A 17,830-nucleotide genomic window follows, 5' to 3' on the forward strand; every position below is an offset into this window, starting at 1 on the left:
TTTTGAACTGGATAATTGATAGCGTTACAGAGTTTTTTTAGCTGATACAAGAATTTTAACAAGATAATGTTCTAAGTTGATGTTTCCTGTAGGCTGTTCTGATGTAATATTGTTAGTACAAGATTTCCTTTTGAAAGCATCATACAAGCTTCTTTTGAAAATATGTGTGAAAGAGTTTTCCACTTAACCTGTTTCTCAGCCAGCTTCCTTGCCCATTTTCAGTTATATATCCAAAATCACTACAATAAATATAATTTAATTTAAAATGTCAGCACAGTCATTGATTATAGTGTCACTGAGACTTCCAGTATATTTAATAAGGCTTAGTATAGATAAACTAATTTTCCTTTTATGTATCATTGGACAATTTTGTATATTTCAAAATGTTTTGTTTTAAGGCAATTGCCGTTTTCACCTAGTAATCATATCTCTAGTAATCTATTTAATACTGATATCCTTTCCAGAAATCTTGATTCCTGCATTTTGATATATTTCAGTGGCAATAAGATTACTGATTTTTGAGAAAGTAGAAAAAAAATTATTATTCTACAACCATATTATAGATTTTAAGATAAAGAAAAGGAAGAACTGGGAAGAGGAAAAGGAGAATAGTGCACTCACATTAAAATTGGAAACTTAACAAACGAGTTATTTTAAGTACAAGTCCTTGATTTATGACTGTTCAAAATTACAAAGGATCTTCTCAGGACTACTTAGGTACAATGGATTTGCTTAATGATCACTGTATTTGCTGGTACTAGTTTAATAATGGCAATATTTGTTTAACAAACACAGAAAAAAATGTGGTAAAATAGGTCACAGTCACTTGGTGATCTGCTTAATAACCAGCATGAGTTATGGCCGTAATTCTAGGCTTAATCACAGTTATAAGTCAAAGACTACATGTAATGGCGACATCCTATTTATTTTATGATCATAAAACAGTCTTTTAAATATATTGCGAAGACTCTTTTCTAATAGCACTTATATCTATGTCCTTAATGCATTTTTGATAATATTTCAGAAGTTTGGGGTCAATCAGTCTAAACCAGAGTTCACAGTGGATCTCAAAGGTGCATCTATTGACTGGGCTTTAAAGGAGAAGTCGAGCAAGAAAAATGTGATCGAGGTAAACTTTGTAGGAAAGAGAGATCCTGAGCCAGCCATTATTGTTGTAAATTATACAAGAATGTATAGAAGCAAAAAGCAAGTTGGGATTATTTCAGAATGTATTAAATAAGTTGTTTTTGTGGTAACAGGATATTTTTGGGAACACACAAAATATGAATCCTGATTCTAATGTCATGATTTCTTTTATTTTAAAGATGAAAACACGGCAGGGAACTGAACTGTTAATTCAATCAGACAATGACATATCTATTATGGAATGGTTTAGAGTTCTTGAATATGCTATCAGTAATCAGGTAAATTCTTAAATGTAAACTTTTTTTTCATCCAGAATTATAGCCTAATACTTGAATCAATGTAAAGCATTACTTTGAACCAAAATATAGAACTTTATCACCCTCTGCTCTTGAACATTCAAATAAGAAAAAGGTAAAAACATTTATGCATGGTAAATGAAAATTACACCCATTTTGAATAAAAAACATACATTATAGATCAGGGGTGTCCAGTGATGATTTAGCAAAAACCAAAGTGCAATATATATTTAGAAAATCTCAATTTAAGATCCAAATAAATCCTACAGAGCAGTTGTATCTATATTGCATTGGCTTTTGGGAATGCTTTTTGCTATATTAATTGAATGATAGGGGAAGAATTAGGAGCAGAGAATTTCTAGTTCTTTGAAAAGGATTGAAGACCTGTGCAGATTTAAACTTTTTGATAGATGAAAATTAGGGCCAGAATACTCATTATATGCAAATGGTTGTAATAAAGCATTCACTAGAAGAAGTGGGTAGACTTCTGCTGTACTATGAAAGCACTAAAAGTTGCATTTTGCTTCTGTTGTTATATTGTATGTGATATTGTAAGACATAAGGTGTTAGGCAAGCTCCTTTAATAATGAAGTCATTCATGGCCACATGAGTTTTTTAAATTTGGAAGGATTTATTTTAGGTAGCTTATTTATTAGCCTTTTATCCTTCTATAACTTTATTTTATTTTTGCCTATGAAATCAAGGAAAATAAAGTTTGCACTTTAAAAAGATCTGAAAGAAATCTTAAATTATATTGATATATAATATTAATTATATTATCATTAATTCAGTGTTGACTCTTGGCAACCAAATTGATAATTTTTCTCAGATCTCTGTTCTCAAATTGGTGACTTTTGCATTATATAAACTGTTGTTATCAAATTCAACATCAATTTCAATGATGTACTACTTTGAAATCATGTTTGAAGAAATACACTTTATAAAACATATTTTGTAAAATAATTCTGTAGGAAGAAAACTTATTAATTGTTGTTGTGGAATTACACTAGACAGTAGAGTCTGAAGAAGCACTGGATGATGAAATGCCAGATTCTCCTGGAATGGAAAAACAAGACAAAGAAAAGGACCATAAAGATTCTAAAAAACTTCGCTGTAAGTTTTAATTCCATAGTTAAATGCATAGGCTTCTAGTTCAGCGGTTCTCAATCTTCGTGTGACGGCGACCCCCGTCACACGGACGCACCGCGCATGCGCGGCGCCACCCCCTGGGGGAAAAAAATGGCGGATCGCGTTGTTTCGCAACCCCCGTAAAATGGTCGATCGACCCCAAATGGGGTCGCGACCCATAGGTTGAGAACCGCTGTTCTAGTTCATTATCACCATTAAAAATATTTTCTCTCTCGAACACATAAAAATTTAGACACTTTTTAAAGATTATTGCAGCAAAGAAATATCCAAGTCTCCTTTTGGTCAGATTTTATATGATAAATTTCAGTTATTAACACTTGAAATAATATTGCAGCTTGTCTAATCACTCTGTGCTTGTTTCAACTAATTAGAAGTTCAAGAAGTATTATTATCATCATCATATACTATAAGGTTTGAAATTAATGTAATGAGTTTTTTCCCCCTTAATAAATATTTTCTTTGAAAAACTGAAAGTGTAGAGACCAAATACCAATGCTTCTCTTTTACCCAGAGTGGGCAACATTGTTATATTTAGAAATAAGCCTTTTTCAACACAAGTATAAAGTCAGTTTTTACTGGCAGCAATGTATCCCCTAATGGCAAAGAACCTGAATTACTTTTGTATATGTTCCTGCAAAGCTTTATAGGATGAAGCCAAAGATTAATATATAATTGAGAAACGTATAGCAAAAATAGATTCGATACTGGACTTCCAAAATAATTATATCTGGGGAAGCTCAGGTTTTTATGCCTGGGTAGTCTTGAATTCCATTCTTGTAAAACAAGTTTATGACTAGAGAACATTAGGTTGGAATGGTGACAGTATACGTTACAATTAAATATAGAGGGAAGTAGAAAAATTAGTCCTTTTATTTACTTACTCATTATTGCATTCAGGATTCTGTGCCTTTCTATTAATTAGGTTCCTCTTCCCAAAATAACATTAAAAAGGTTCAGAACCAAAAGTAATAAAATAAATTATAAAGTCAATTATTAATAGTGCCGTCATCCTTGGAAACAGAATCATTTTTCTGTCTGATTACTAAAAGCTCTCATCTTATGGGAAAACGTTTTTCAAATGGAGTGGTCATCACTCAGAAGATTCGCGTATGGAGTCTCTAATTGACCACACTTTCAAAAGTGGAAATATTCATTTGTTTCTCTTTCTAGTCATACTAAACAGGTGTATTCCACCTAGATAAGATCATCTTGGAGCAGATCATCCTAGTCTCTAAGCCATATGGGGCTTGAAAAATATCTTCGGTTGAAACTGGGAGCTAACAACAATCAGTGCAGCTCCCATTATAGTAAATCTAGGCAGGTCACAATGCCACAAATCATTTCCATAATGCATTTGAACTAGCTATCACTTCCAGTTGGTCCTTTGGGGCATGTAGGCTCAGTCACATGTCAAGGGCATGAATGATAACCAGCAAAGTGTTCCTCATTCCAGGAGTGGTGAAATTGATACAGAATATGTAATTGTGCAGAGGCTCACATGAGTGAACCAGCCCTGTCTGCAGAAGCTGTGGTCCATCCAGAGAAAGAGGCCCGACTTTCTTCAGCATCAGTCAGCTTTTAAAAGCTAGCTACACCATCTTGTTGGGTTCAGCCTAAGTCTGTTTCTTCTTAGATCCTAACAGTCTCTGGATATCAGGATAGAACTTTCTCTTCATCACCTGATTGGTCACATGGCAGTTCATAACAGGATCATTCCTCTTCCGTCCTCACCACATGCCAATGGAAGGCCTGTCCCAGTGGTGTTATGTGTGTTGAATAGAGGTTGATCATAAGTCCTTCTGACAGAATATAAACATATCTTTTAAAAGACTTGCTTTTTATGTTTCTATAAATAACACATCTTAGGGAGAGAGCCACATGGTGCTTGAATTGTTATGCAAAGAAAATAATTGTTAATATAAATAGAAATTTAAAAAAGGTTATATAAAAGTCAAGCCTGTATTGTACTTCTGTTAATCATTATGTTGCATTTCAATATTTTCCCATAAACATCTTCCAAGTGATTATTCTATTTTGTCCCTTAGGAATTCATTATTAACTTGTTTTATAAATTAGAAAATATTTAGTTTGGTGATTGTCGAATGTTATTCAAAATATTGTTCTTGTCTTTCAGCACTAAAAATATCTAGCAGTATTGATTCTTCAGAACAAAAGAAGACTAAAACGAAATTGAAGAAGTTTTTGATCCGCAGACCTACCTTACAAGCAGTCCGTGAAAAGGGCTACATTAAGGGTAAGGCTTTTTAATTTGTTAATCAAGAAAATTCGAAAATCGTGATTCATGCTGATTCCTTGGGAATGAGGAAATAGTCATTTCCTTAGGAAATGGCAAAGACATTGTGCCTTCAAAGTTGCACATATTGAAGGCTTCTGCTACTACAAATAGCAGGAAACATAGTCACAATTTTAGTATATCTGTTAAAAGCTGATTTTATATATATTATATTACACAAAAGAACAAACAAGAGGCTTCTATTAAACTTAAAATAATCTTTCCTATCTAAGAATTACATTTGTCAAAGAGAAATAAAAAAATAGATCTCAACACTGGAAGTTTTTAAGAAGAGACTGGACAGCCATTTGTCCGAAATGGTGTAGGGTTTCCTGCCCGAGCAGGGGGTTGGACTAGATGACCTCCAAGGTCCCTTCCAACTTTACTACTATTACTATTACTAGTATGCAACATTAAATTAGATCTGCCATTGGAAATTATGGTAATCTGTTCCTTGTAAAAAAAAAATCAGTCCTTTATATTTTTGTGGTATGGGGAAAGTTAAGAATGTTGAATTTTAGGATTTGTGGGTAAAACAACACTACAAAATTAGTTTTGTTGGGTCAGTTATTTCCTTAATTATCACTTTGGAAGCTTTTTATTGCAGGTATCAAACTTGATCAAAATTCAGGTGTTTCGTAGATTATCCATCTACTTTCTAAATGTCTTTAGAGATTCTCAATTAACCATGTCACAGTTGTCCCAAAGGTATTTTATTCCAAAGGCAACCAGACTTTCTTGGTGTTTTTTTTTTTTTTTTGAAAATGTTTTGCTTCTCATCCAAGAAGCTTCTGAATGAGAAGCGAAACATTTTCAAAGAAGACACCAAGAAAGCCTGGTTGCCTTTTGGAAACAATATTTTTGAGGCATCTAGTTTCTACTTTTCATCAGGAAAATAGAAGGGCCTGTTTGAAAAAGAGTAGATCATTAAGATCTACTTAGAACATAAAACTGTTATAAAATTAATTCTTTTAAAAATACAGTAAAAAGAGATCTATACTGTTCCATTGGCATCTTTAAGTTCAGATGTTTCTATCTGCTGAAATGAAATGAACTAAAGAGCCAGAATGGAATGTCTGTCCCTCAAAATGGGATTAAGGAGAATGATCCATAATTAAATAAATAAGTAAGAAAGCTACAAGCGTAGAGTACAGCATTAATTTTACAATATCTATTACAGCTCTTCCACGTACAAAATGTACAGAGAAGTGTTTTCTGGGTATGTATGTGTGAGGGTATGGGTATTGGGCAGATGTGCCCTCTGAAAGTTAACTCCTCAGCACATATTTATTTATTTATTTATTTGTCCAATTCCTATGGCTGCCCATCTCAGTCAGCGACTCTGGGCAAGTTACAATCCAAGAAATATATTGCAATTAAAAATTTGAAAAACAATTTTAAAACAACAAAAACATTTAAAACGTCTAATTCGCCTTATAGTGAGATGGGTGACCAATGAATTTAATAAATAAATATATATAAGAGCAAATTATTTGACCAATTAGCAATATAGTCAGAAAATGGGGCCCTTGGTGCATTCAATGCTCCAGGTTCAGGAATGTAGTCAGGTTTTTAGGGCCTTATGAAAGGCTAACAGGATTGGGGCCATTCTGAACCTCAAAGTGAGGGTGTTCCATATAGCACCCTCATTTTCTGATGTCCGCCAACTGACATTCTTTGGCTGATGAGATCTGTAGCACGCCCATTCTGCTTGACATAATTGGATGGGTAGAGACTTTTGAAAAAAGGTGATCCTTCAGGTATCCCAGTCTCAAGCCAGGTAGGGCTTTATCCGTACCCCCCCCCCAGCACCTTGAATGACACTTGGAAACACACCAGTAACCAGTGCAGTTCATGCAGGAATGGTGTTATGTATGCCATATATCTGATATCATTTACTACCTGTGTGGCTGCATTCTTCATCAGTTGAGTTCTGAATGGTCTTCAAGGACAGTGTTACAATAGAGCGTGTTACAATAGTCTAACTTGGAAATTACAAAAGTGTGAATTATTGTGAGCAGGGCCTCTCGATCCAGATACAGGCGCAATTGCCACACCACTTGAAGGTATACAAAGGGCCTCCTAGCCACGGCTGCCACCAGCTCTTTGAGCAGGAGTTGCAAGTCCAGGAGGACTCCCAGATTGTGCATTGGGTCTGTTTGGGGCAGTGCAACCCCATCCAGAACCAAGGGTCCAATTATCCACAGCCACTCCATCTTGCTGAAGTTGTGTTGGAGCCCATTTTGCCCCATCCAATGTCCAAGAGCCTCCAAACATTGGGATATGACATCCATGGAGTTACTGAAGAAGCCTGGGGTAAAGATATGAAACTGGGTGTCATCTGCATGGTAATGATATCTCACTCCAAACCAATGATCACCTCATGCTGTGGCCTTATGTAAATGTTAAATAGGAGGCAATAGACAATAGAGCCCTAAGGCAGAATTCCCTAATCTTTCCAGGTTGGTGGCCTGGGTCAGATGGTCGCATGAGCATCCATTGCTCCTGCAAGTGAGGCTGAGAGTGCTCGTGCAAGTGAGGCCAAGAGTGCGTGTGATGCTCGTGTGAATGGGCTCACAAGTGTCCATGACACTTGTGCCAGAGGGGCCTTGAGACCCTGCGACACTTGTGCGAGTGGGGCCACGAGCGCCTATGATGCTCGCGCAAGTGAGGCCATAACCCCTGTGACACTCGCACAGATGGGGCCATAACCCCTGTGACGCTTGTGTGAGTTGGGCCGCGAATGCTCACGACGCTCATGCGAATGGGGCCCTGAGCTCCTGCAACGCTCATGTGAGTGGGATGTGCACACAAGCCAGCCACTCACTCGGCCTGATTGCAAGTAGGCCACAGACTGGTAGTGGGGACCCCTGCTCTAAGGTACTGAACAAAGTAGGGCCTGCAGGCTAGATCTCTCTCCATCAACAATTGGAACCAGCTCTGGAGAAAGGAGGACAAGCATCATAATGCAGTTCCCGGAGCTGGCCCAGAAGAGTACCACGATCGATGGAATTGAATGCTGCTGAGGAGTCAAGAAAAGCCAGGATGGATGCATCTACCTCCATTATACTTAAACTGGAGGTCATCCATGATCATGATCAATGATGTCTCAGTCCCAAAACTGAACCCAGACTGAAAGGGGTGTAGAAATCTGTTTCATTCAGAGTTCTCTGAAACTGCCATGTGAACACTCTTTCCACCACCTTCCCTAAAAAGGAAAGGTTTAAGACCAGACAGAAACTGTCCAGGCTGAGTTGGTACTTTGAGAAGGGAGTGCACCACTTCCTCTTTAAGAACTGGCAGGACCATTCCCTTTCTCAAGAAGGAATTAACTATTGCTCAGATTCACTTACGTGTTGTCTCCTGTGAGACCTTAATAAGCCAAGAGGGGAACAGATCTAACACACATGGCCAACCTAGCAGCTGAGAGAGCCTTGTCCATTCCCTCGGGTTCATTGGGCTCAAAATCTTCCAACACCATCTTGCAAGATGTAGCCCCCACCATTTCTATACTCTGCTCTAAATCTGGAGTCTAATGTAGAGCAAATGTCACCACTTTTATCTGCCAGTTGTGTAGCATATTCTTCACAGCTACCCTTAGATAGATTTTGGCATTGCTTTCTCCAAGGAGTAAGTGAGTCACTGGAACAGGGCCACTGGACGACTTATCGGCAGAAGCAATAACTATTTCTCTGCAGAAACAGTTCTGTTTCACCACCCTAATTACCATGAGGTAGTCCTTCATAGTGGCTCTAGCTCATATCTGATCATCTTCGTTCCTTGTGTTTCACCAGCAACAACTGTTTAACTCCCCTTAATTCCATCTTGTAACATGGGAAGTATCAGAAACCCTGATACGGAAAGGTTTCCGGTGCTCCCCGCAATCCGATCTAAAGCCATTGCTGCTTTGTTATTCCATGCAGTCACTAAGGCTTAAATCGGACCGAGTAGCAGGCTTTCTGGGAAAACTTCTGTTTCCCTCTGTAACCCAATCTGGTCCATTAGTCTCCTGGGGTGGGCCGATCTAGTAGGCCCAAGCTCCCTGTGGAGGGAGTCTTACCAGTGGGTGATCTGTCCATGGCAGGAGAGCAGTCAAAATCTCTCACAAATCCAGAACATTGCCATTGCTCTGAGAGAGAGAGAACTCCCCCCCCCAGATCTGATACATGCCTTGAGCCCCCAGAACCCTCTTGAGATAAAAAAAACTCATAAAATTGCTAAGAGTTTATTGGATCTAAAATAATTCAATGTTAAAGCAGAGATATTGTTAAATGTTATATGTCCAAGTTCATGATCTTACATATATCAGTTTTTGTTCTGTATAAGTCTAAGAAGTTCATCTCATCCATCTATGAATTTTATTTTTCTGCTCTTCAGATCAGGTATTTGGCTGCAATCTAAGCAGTTTGTGTCAAAGAGAAAATAACACTGTGCCAAAATTTGTGAAGATGTGCATTGAACATGTTGAAGAACATGGTAGGAAGAAAGTACTTATTGTTTTTTAGGATTAAAAATTATTGTTGTTAAAAAAAGTCTTAGTATTCATAAATGAAACATGTCCAAGATACAGATAGAATTGCAGTTTTTTTTAAAGAAAATATAATAATAGCCCCAAGTTTTCTTTTAATTACTGGAAACTTGTTATGTAAAAAAAAGTTAGAAAAACAGTTTTCTGGAAAAGCTTGAAAAAGTTTGAAAATAGTGTAGAATGAATAATCAATCCTTGGTTTGATAAAAATGAAATGCTATGCTGAGGGAAATAGACCACTTTTGTTCTTTTGTTTTAATATTTGACAGTGTAATCCAAAGTAAATTCTGACTCCAAAGAGGAATGTGAAAGATTTCATTCTGTTTTTTTATGTTACTTAGTATACTTTGTTTTAGTATTATTTTTCTAGGATTGATGTTCATTGTGCTTTCTCACTTTCTATATTGCCAGTTCTGACTGGAGATAAATGCTGATGAAGATAATCTATTGAAGAAAGAACTTTGACTAATCCAGTGAAGAAACAATATTATGTTGATTTGCCCGTCTGTCCTCATGTTGGGTGACAGACATGTGAGAGTATCTGTTCCAGTTTCCCAGTTTCAGCATAGTGTGGTTGAGGAGAGATAAATTCCAAGTAGAAACAGTATTCTCTCCAGATTATGGCAGAGGATCTCAGGCGTGAAAGGAATGAGAAATCTAGTTTTCTACTAGGTGTAAAATTCACATTCCCAGGTGGATCCGAAAAGAATAGTTCCTAAATTGGTGAAACGTTTCTGTTAATCTCTGAATAAGAACAGAGTATAATGACATAATCTACTTTTTAAATTCCTTGTTTTACCTATAATTTTCACTTTAATTTTTTTGCTTTCTCTTTTCATTGCATGTATAATGTAAGATCTAATGTAAGTTGTAAGAACGTTGGCTAAACAAAAAAAATAATTTTTTTATAGGATTGGGTATTGATGGATTGTACAGAGTTAGTGGTAATCTTGCAGTAATACAGAAGCTAAGATTTGCAGTTAATCATGGTAAGTACTTACATATAAAATTTATTTGCAATTAAGCTCTTTTATAAGTGCTTATCATAATAGGTTTTAACACATATTTTTAATATGACATAGAGGTCTATTTTTTTGCAATTAGATTTGATGAGATAGTTGTTAAAATTGCCTTTTTATCTGAATATTCTTGTATGTGTATAAACAACAGCACCAAAAGTTTATTATGACATAGCTAGTGGCTTTGTATCCATTTCTTTCAGATGAAAAACTGGACTTGAATGACAGCAAATGGGAAGATATCCATGTCATTACGGGGGCTTTGAAAATGTTTTTTAGAGAATTGCCAGAACCATTATTCACTTACAGCCATTTCAATGATTTTGTCAATGCCATTAGTAAGTATTAGTTTGAAAATCTGCTCATCCTGAAAAACTTGCACAGCAATTCACAACAGTGCCCTCATTGCATGCAATAGTCACTAGTTTTACTTCAGTAGGAAGCCAATTATTAATTGTAATTTCTTTTATCTGCATATTGAGATAAAGTTATGAAATTATGTTAAATAGAATTACAACCAAATACTCACTAGATGGAAGAAGGAGCTTAATGTCCATATTACTGTATTGTATATATTAACCCAATAAAATAGATTACGGCTTGTTTTATCTTATCAGCCTTCTGGATGTTGTAGTGTAGTAGAATCCTTGCAATAGATCAACATTGTCAGCAATGTTCATGTTAGCCACTAGATGTTGCTAGGTATTAGCTAATATCCTCCCAATGTACTCTTAAGTCATGAAAAGCTGCATTGTACATAGAATTTGTCTCTTCTGTCTCTAGAACAAGAGCCTCGGCAACGTGTTCAAGCTGTAAAAGAGCTGATTAAACAGTTGCCAAAGCCAAATCACGATACGATGCAGGTGCTGTTCAGACACCTCAGGAAGTAAGTAAATGCATAGAAAAGAAATGTAACTTAATCTATATTTACATAAACAAATGGAAAAAGTATAATTTCATAATGTTTATAATTTCGCCTCAAAGACATCTTGCACAATCTAAGCCCCTCAAACTATTTTTTTTTCAGAAAATGGTACAAACATAGCTTTTAAAACCTAGTAGAGCATAAACATGTAATTTCGGCAAAGAACCAGCATTATAAAAGGAAATAATATCAACGAACTACAGTATCTTGATAAATGCCACATCATTACTCAAAAGTGAGAAATTGTGAATCTAGAATTCATCTTATGCAACACTCTATAGACTGGTAATGTTAGTATGGGGAACTATTTTCAGGTAGTACTAAGACCCAGGATTATGCCTTGAGGAAGATATACATGCACGTGTCAGAACATTTAGTTTGATAATAACATGAAGCTAACAGGTTTGAATAATTATTTTTCTGTCTTTCTCAGAATTGTAGAAAACGGAGAGAAGAATCGAATGACCTATCAAAGTATAGCCATAGTCTTTGGCCCAACTTTATTAAAACCTGAGAAAGAGACTGGTAATATAGCAGTTCACACAGTGTATCAAAACCAGATTGTAGAATTAATCCTACTGGAATTGAACTCAGTCTTTGGACGTTGAATTTGTTAAGCCAGATTGGCCTTTGAAAGACAAAAACTTGGCTCTGACAGAAACAGCATCTCAGTTTATATTATGTATTTGTGGACCAAGCAGCAACTTGTGATGATATTGCACTTTTGGGGGGAGGGAGAAGAGTGTGATTTATTTTTGCTGGGTTTTGGAAACTATTAACTGAATTTTTTTTACAATAAATGTTATGGATATTATAAAGTTTATATGATTCTAGTGACACTTAAACTGAAGATTTTATATAGATGTACACACTGGATTTCTTTTGCGGAAGCAGCTAATTTCAGTCAGGATTATCTAGAATGGCATTTTAATCTTGATTTTTAAATACAGGTTGTCCTCAACTTATAACCATTATTTAATGATCACTCAAATTTATAACAGTGCTGGAAAAAGTGACTTATGACCAGCCCTTGCACTTATGACTGTTGTAATGTCCCCACAGTGGTTTAGATACTTGGAAACCAGCATGTATTTATGACAGTTGCAGTGTCCCAGGATCGCATGATCACCACTTGCAACCCTCCCAAAAAAAAAGCTAGTGGGGGGAGTTGGATTTGCTTGACTATTGTGTGATTCATTTAACAACTATGGTAAAAAGTTGTAAAACTGGGAATGGTCACATAATGACATACTTACACACATTGCTTACTGACAGAAGTTCTGTACCAATTGTGGTCATAAGTCAAAAATTCTGTAATCTTAGGCTTACCACTTATTTTATTTTATTTTGGAGAAAATAAACTCTTATCAACTGACTTTGAAGATCTTTGTGAGCTTTTTTTAGTGAATCAGTGCAGTACATGCTCACAAATTAAATGTACAAGAGAATTCCTATTATTCAGTTACCGGTTTCTGTATTAATTTGAAAGATTAAACAAGTGCTAATAGCGATCTGTGTAAATCCTTCACTACACCAATTTTATTTTGCATTGCCATTGATATTACTGGACTTGCTCAGATTTTAGCTGGTGTTTTTAACTCTTATTGCTTCAGACACTGAATTGGTGCATATAACTAGTGGAGGATATATCTATGACGGACTGGAGTTTTCAGCATTTTTTCAAGATGTATATGTTATTTGAGATTTAATCATATTTAGTAAATCTAACTGAAGGTTGATATTGTAGTGAATTCTTGTATGAACCTGTGGTAGTGAAATTAGATGTAAGTACACACTGAAATCTAACTGGGTGTTTTATTTTTTATTATTATGTGTATACACTGTTGTATACTTTTTACTCCTACACTTTGAATGTGTAAATTAATAACTGGTATTTTCGTGTACCTCCAGTGGATATTCTATTCCTACAGAAAAATGGGTTATCTGGAAAACTGTGTGCACTTTTTCAATGCTAACATCTGCACGCCAATAATTCTAATGCAAATGGTACTGGAAAAGTACTGAGTCTGCTTGCTTTACATATTTAATGCACTACAAGCAGAACCTCTGGTGTTGCTTAGTATGTCCAGGAGCTATATTAGATAAATATATTGCAAATTCTAACATCTATATATTGCAGAAACTTATATTTGAATAGATGGATGACTGGATGTAATTCTAACATCTATATATTGCAGAAACATATATTTGAATAGATCAATGACTGGATGTAATGAAAATGCTGAACTTAAGGATTCCTTTTGCCCTTAATGATGTAGATTGATTTATAAAATAATTTCAGAAGATTTTGTTACAGGATACATGGTCTGCAGAAGATTTTTTAAACTGTATTTTTCTAGATTAACTGCTGTATCTGACATTTGCTACGTGGAAATGAAGTAAACAAAACCGTTAGCTGTTTGGAATGTGGTGCTTCAGGTTTGAAATGCAAGTTGTGCCATATTGAAACCGTAAATACAAACAAACCAATCATTTGTTGCTTGGTAGTTTTATATTGCAATAATGATCTTTGACTTACAGGAACACAATGAATTTGTTGTTGACAAACACTCCGGATGGTCAGAAAAGAAGTGGAAGGGGGGGACTATTGAACAATAACTCTCTCTACAGAATTGATGGAGAATTGCTCTCGCTATTTTATTTCATTATTTTAACATTATTAAGGCATTGTTATAAAAGGCTTTCTTGAGAAGAAAAACTCCATAATGTTGACCTCACTGAAGAAAAGGTCCAGTTCTATTATTGATCATAGAGGTTTTTGTGGAAGAAACAAGATGCCGGTCATTAAGGCATCTGTAAACAATGTGTGTACTTCCTGAGAACCAAAATACATAATACATTCCTTTACTAGTTTCAGTCATAAAGATGATTGTAGAATTTATTTTCTACCTGTACCTGTCTTTGAGAACATTCTCCTCCTGACCAGAAATAATAGCTTATTGAATAAAACTTTATTTTCTGTATTCTTACTTATCTTATGTAACCAGTTATAAAACTAAAAAAAAAGTATTGCTGGGAAAAAAAATTCTGATGGAAGATTAGCTCCCGTCCCATAGCTTAGAAAGTTATCATTAGAATGTTAAAGACTATTTCTTTGTATCTAATATCGAAAATGCTGCAGCTTTGCTTCTTCTTTCTTAGACAGATATTGAGAACATTTAATATAGTGTAAAGCAAACTTTGTGATAAATGGCTTTTGCAAATGTAATTCTGGAGGCTAATCATTCAACATATACTTTTATCATTCCTCTCCAAATACGTTGTTAATAGCTAGAAAATTTCTTAAGTCATGTAGCTGAAACATCCATCCTTATAATAGATATTAGCTCATCTTTTAAATGTGCATCTTAGTTTGGCAAAATAAGCAAGAATCACCTTGTTAAACTTCTTCAAGCATCCTATAAATATTCCGAACTGCATTAATTGGAGTATGTCTCAAAACAGGTGCAGTACATATTCCTAATTTTGAATCTGTTTCAGTAATTCAGTAGTATAAAACAGCCTTTATCCAAAGATTATGAAAGTTTGATAAATCACATATATAGTATAAAGAAGATGGAACAATGTATTATTGTCATTTTGAAATGATGTTTTGTAATGAGAAAGAAAGTATTTTGCTTGTTGCAGTACACTATATTTGCCTAGGTAGATGGCTAATGAATTAATTGGCTTTGATATATGATAGTATAATTTCCATGACTTGTTTCTTAAATCTCTTAATCTGAATTAAACATTCTTTAAATGTTGTGCCAGAAATAAACTGTTATTTAAATACTTCCATCTGATAATTTGAAATTACACAAATAAAAATTAATAATTACTGAAACTGAAAAAAAATATATGTCCCAAACCAAATTTAGGAATTTTTGGCATAAATTAATATTTAAAAGAATCTGGAATCAATGTTGCAATTATCATATCAAAGCTATTGGCTCTAATACATCAGTATGTATTTACTAGAAGTGTGCCTGTGTTTCAGAACAAATAAATTGTGCTAATTCAGGATTGCTTTGTTGGAAATGGTTGCGTTTTCTCTGGGATGCAGGGAGACACTTAATTAGTGGAATTCAAATTATCTTGTACTTTTTAAATTAAGAACTGTGGATTACCGTGAAATGAGTTTTACTCATTACTGGCAATGAGTTTGATGCTCTTTTTGACACAAATAAACATTTAACTCTCAATCTGTGTTTGCGTTGCTTAAAACAGTCACTCGAAATACATGGCCAGCTCTTGACATTTCTTTGTTCTTCAACCACCTGCAGCCCAGGAGAATTTTATTCCATTCCCCTGGCTGGTATTGTAGCTGTGTGGGGTCCCTGTTGACTTTTAAGGATGGAAGCAGGTGAGCAACAAATAGACTACATTCAGATTTGATCCAGTTTCCCACAGCCATCTCTTAATTGTCATAGGCAAAGTGAAACATGATTAGCAGTAAATAATTTCTCCAAGAATAGCTGCATCTCGGCCAGAAAAGAGCAGCAGTTGTTGGACTTGTTAATTTACCCACCATAAATGTTGTTGGCTAGGACCAATGCATGGAGGAAGGGGCTAGTTCCTGAATGTCTAATGAGGCATAGCAAAGCCTAGCAAGGAAAGGGAGCTGCTCCAAAGAATCTTAATGAGCTTTCACAATTGCAAGACTATGTGAATGAGCAGCTGCTGAGGCTGTATTTTGCCAGATCAGTCCTTTATAAAATAGCCTGTCCTATAATGGAGCTTAAGTGAATATTTTTTACATCACGGTGTTCCATTTAGAAGGGTATCTCATTCACTGCCCTTTTCTATTCAGCCTTCCTTTTACTAGAATTTTGATGGATTTAATTACTTAATGAAAGTTGGTTTTAAAAAAGTATTTGGTGTTGACCACCAATTGCATTTTTTATTACAAACAACTTGCATCCTTTCAAACACTGCAAAAGCTGGCATGATTGCATTGAACTAATTTCTAGAGTGTGTGTTACTCTGTTTAAACATGTTCTGGTGAAAAACACCCTACTCAATATAACTTTTCTCAAGAATTGAAGTTATTCTCTTGCTCTTCAAAAAACAGAAATAAATGAGCATTAGGAGGACTACTTCCTAGAAAACTATATATTGGACTATTTCCTTTATATAGGAAGCACTTAGAATTTTAGTTCTTATATAAAGTAAGTAAAGTCACAGATTTTTAGGAAGAGCTAACCTTGTTAAAAGTTCTTTCTATTAAATTGTTCACATCAGTTGTTAACTTATTATGAGTATTGTTGACGCACACAGCTGTTTTGTGTGAATGCAGAGACAGCTTCTTTAGCTTTTCCTTACCCATATAAGATCTATAGACAAGGGAATGTCAGTGGTTATACACATACACATGCATGTAACTCAAAAAAATACATTTAATACATTCCATCCAGAAAAACAAACTTGATAGGATATGGAGTGAGGAATCTCGGCAACTATTTATATCTTCTCTCTGGTCAAGAATGATCAAGGCAGAAGCTTCTATTTAAATCACTGAGTTTTGCAGATTCTTTAAAGGGGCTTTCCTTAGAAAATTACTGCCAAGGAGCTAATAATCTTTTTGGGCAAGGAAGGAGGATGAGTTGCAGATAAATTTCAGTAATGCTTGAAGTGATCTAGTTCAATTTAACTTCAGGCACCAATATTGTTTTAGGTACCCTGTTGAAAGATTTCAATTAGGAAGATATAAATGTGATCAGAGATAAGCTGGATGAGGATTGTTCAGGCTATCGCTCCCCCCAATATAAATCCCAAATGTGGAAGATTGCTAGTTCTAGACACATTACAGTACAGGTAGTTCTCGCCCAAAATTTCTGTTGCTAAGCAAGACATTTGTTAAGTGAATTTTGCCTCATTTTACAACTTTTCTTGCCACAGTTAAGTGATTCACTACAGTTGTTAATTTAGTAACGTGATTGTTAACAATCTGGCTTCCTCCGCTGACTCTGCTTGAGAGAAGGTCACAAAAGGTCACATGATCCAGGATGCTGCAATTGCCAGAAATACGAGTCCATTGCCAAATGTCTGAATTATAATCATGTGACCAAAGGGATGCTGCAATGGTTGTAAGTGTGAAAATTGGTTATAAGTCACTAACTTTGAACAGTCATTAAATGAACTGCTGTAAGATGAGGGCTACCTCTATTGAATATTTGGCTGACTTAAGATTCTTATTCTGGAAGAAATTCTGAAGCATTCACAAACAGCTCACAAATGGAAGATGTCATAAATAGAAGTAGTATTTATTAAAATATGACTTCTTTGTTTTTAATAAAATATTGGTAATCATGGTAAAAGTATCATAAAATGAATATGATAATATTATTAACACTAAATAATAGGCCACAGATGCCTAATAAGATATATGACCTATATTTAGTTATAGTGATAAAGACTTTAAATTTAAAATTTTGAAAGCAACAATAGTTGGAAATTTGAATCAAAGCCTTC

The 17,830-nt window shown here is 35.2% G+C and overlaps 1 protein-coding gene across 7 annotated transcripts in view; it reads left to right on the top strand.

Moving 5' to 3' along the window:
* The window catches only part of ARHGAP12 (Rho GTPase activating protein 12), a 57,170-nt gene extending 41,609 nt beyond the window's left edge, over positions 1-15,561 (top strand). For 5 of the 7 annotated variants that reach the window (XM_039344094.1, XM_039344099.1, XM_039344095.1 and 2 more), the window contains 9 exons: positions 1,025-1,129; positions 1,326-1,424; positions 2,453-2,555; positions 4,726-4,845; positions 9,262-9,360; positions 10,324-10,401; positions 10,635-10,769; positions 11,215-11,317; positions 11,790-15,561. In XM_039344094.1, coding sequence (XP_039200028.1) covers positions 1,025-1,129; positions 1,326-1,424; positions 2,453-2,555; positions 4,726-4,845; positions 9,262-9,360; positions 10,324-10,401; positions 10,635-10,769; positions 11,215-11,317; positions 11,790-11,964 — 1,017 coding nt within the window. In that variant the 3' untranslated portion in view covers positions 11,965-15,561. The remainder of the gene's footprint in view (positions 1-1,024; positions 1,130-1,325; positions 1,425-2,452; positions 2,556-4,725; positions 4,846-9,261; positions 9,361-10,323; positions 10,402-10,634; positions 10,770-11,214; positions 11,318-11,789) is intronic. The other 2 variants (XM_039344093.1, XM_039344097.1) reach the window with 2 other exon arrangements.
* Positions 15,562-17,830: the final 2,269 nt, after the last annotated feature.

Source organism: Crotalus tigris, unplaced genomic scaffold (assembly GCF_016545835.1).
Source record: "Crotalus tigris isolate CLP2741 ecotype Arizona unplaced genomic scaffold, ASM1654583v1 scf7180000017890.1996003, whole genome shotgun sequence".
NCBI classification, from domain to species: domain Eukaryota; kingdom Metazoa; phylum Chordata; class Lepidosauria; order Squamata; family Viperidae; genus Crotalus; species Crotalus tigris.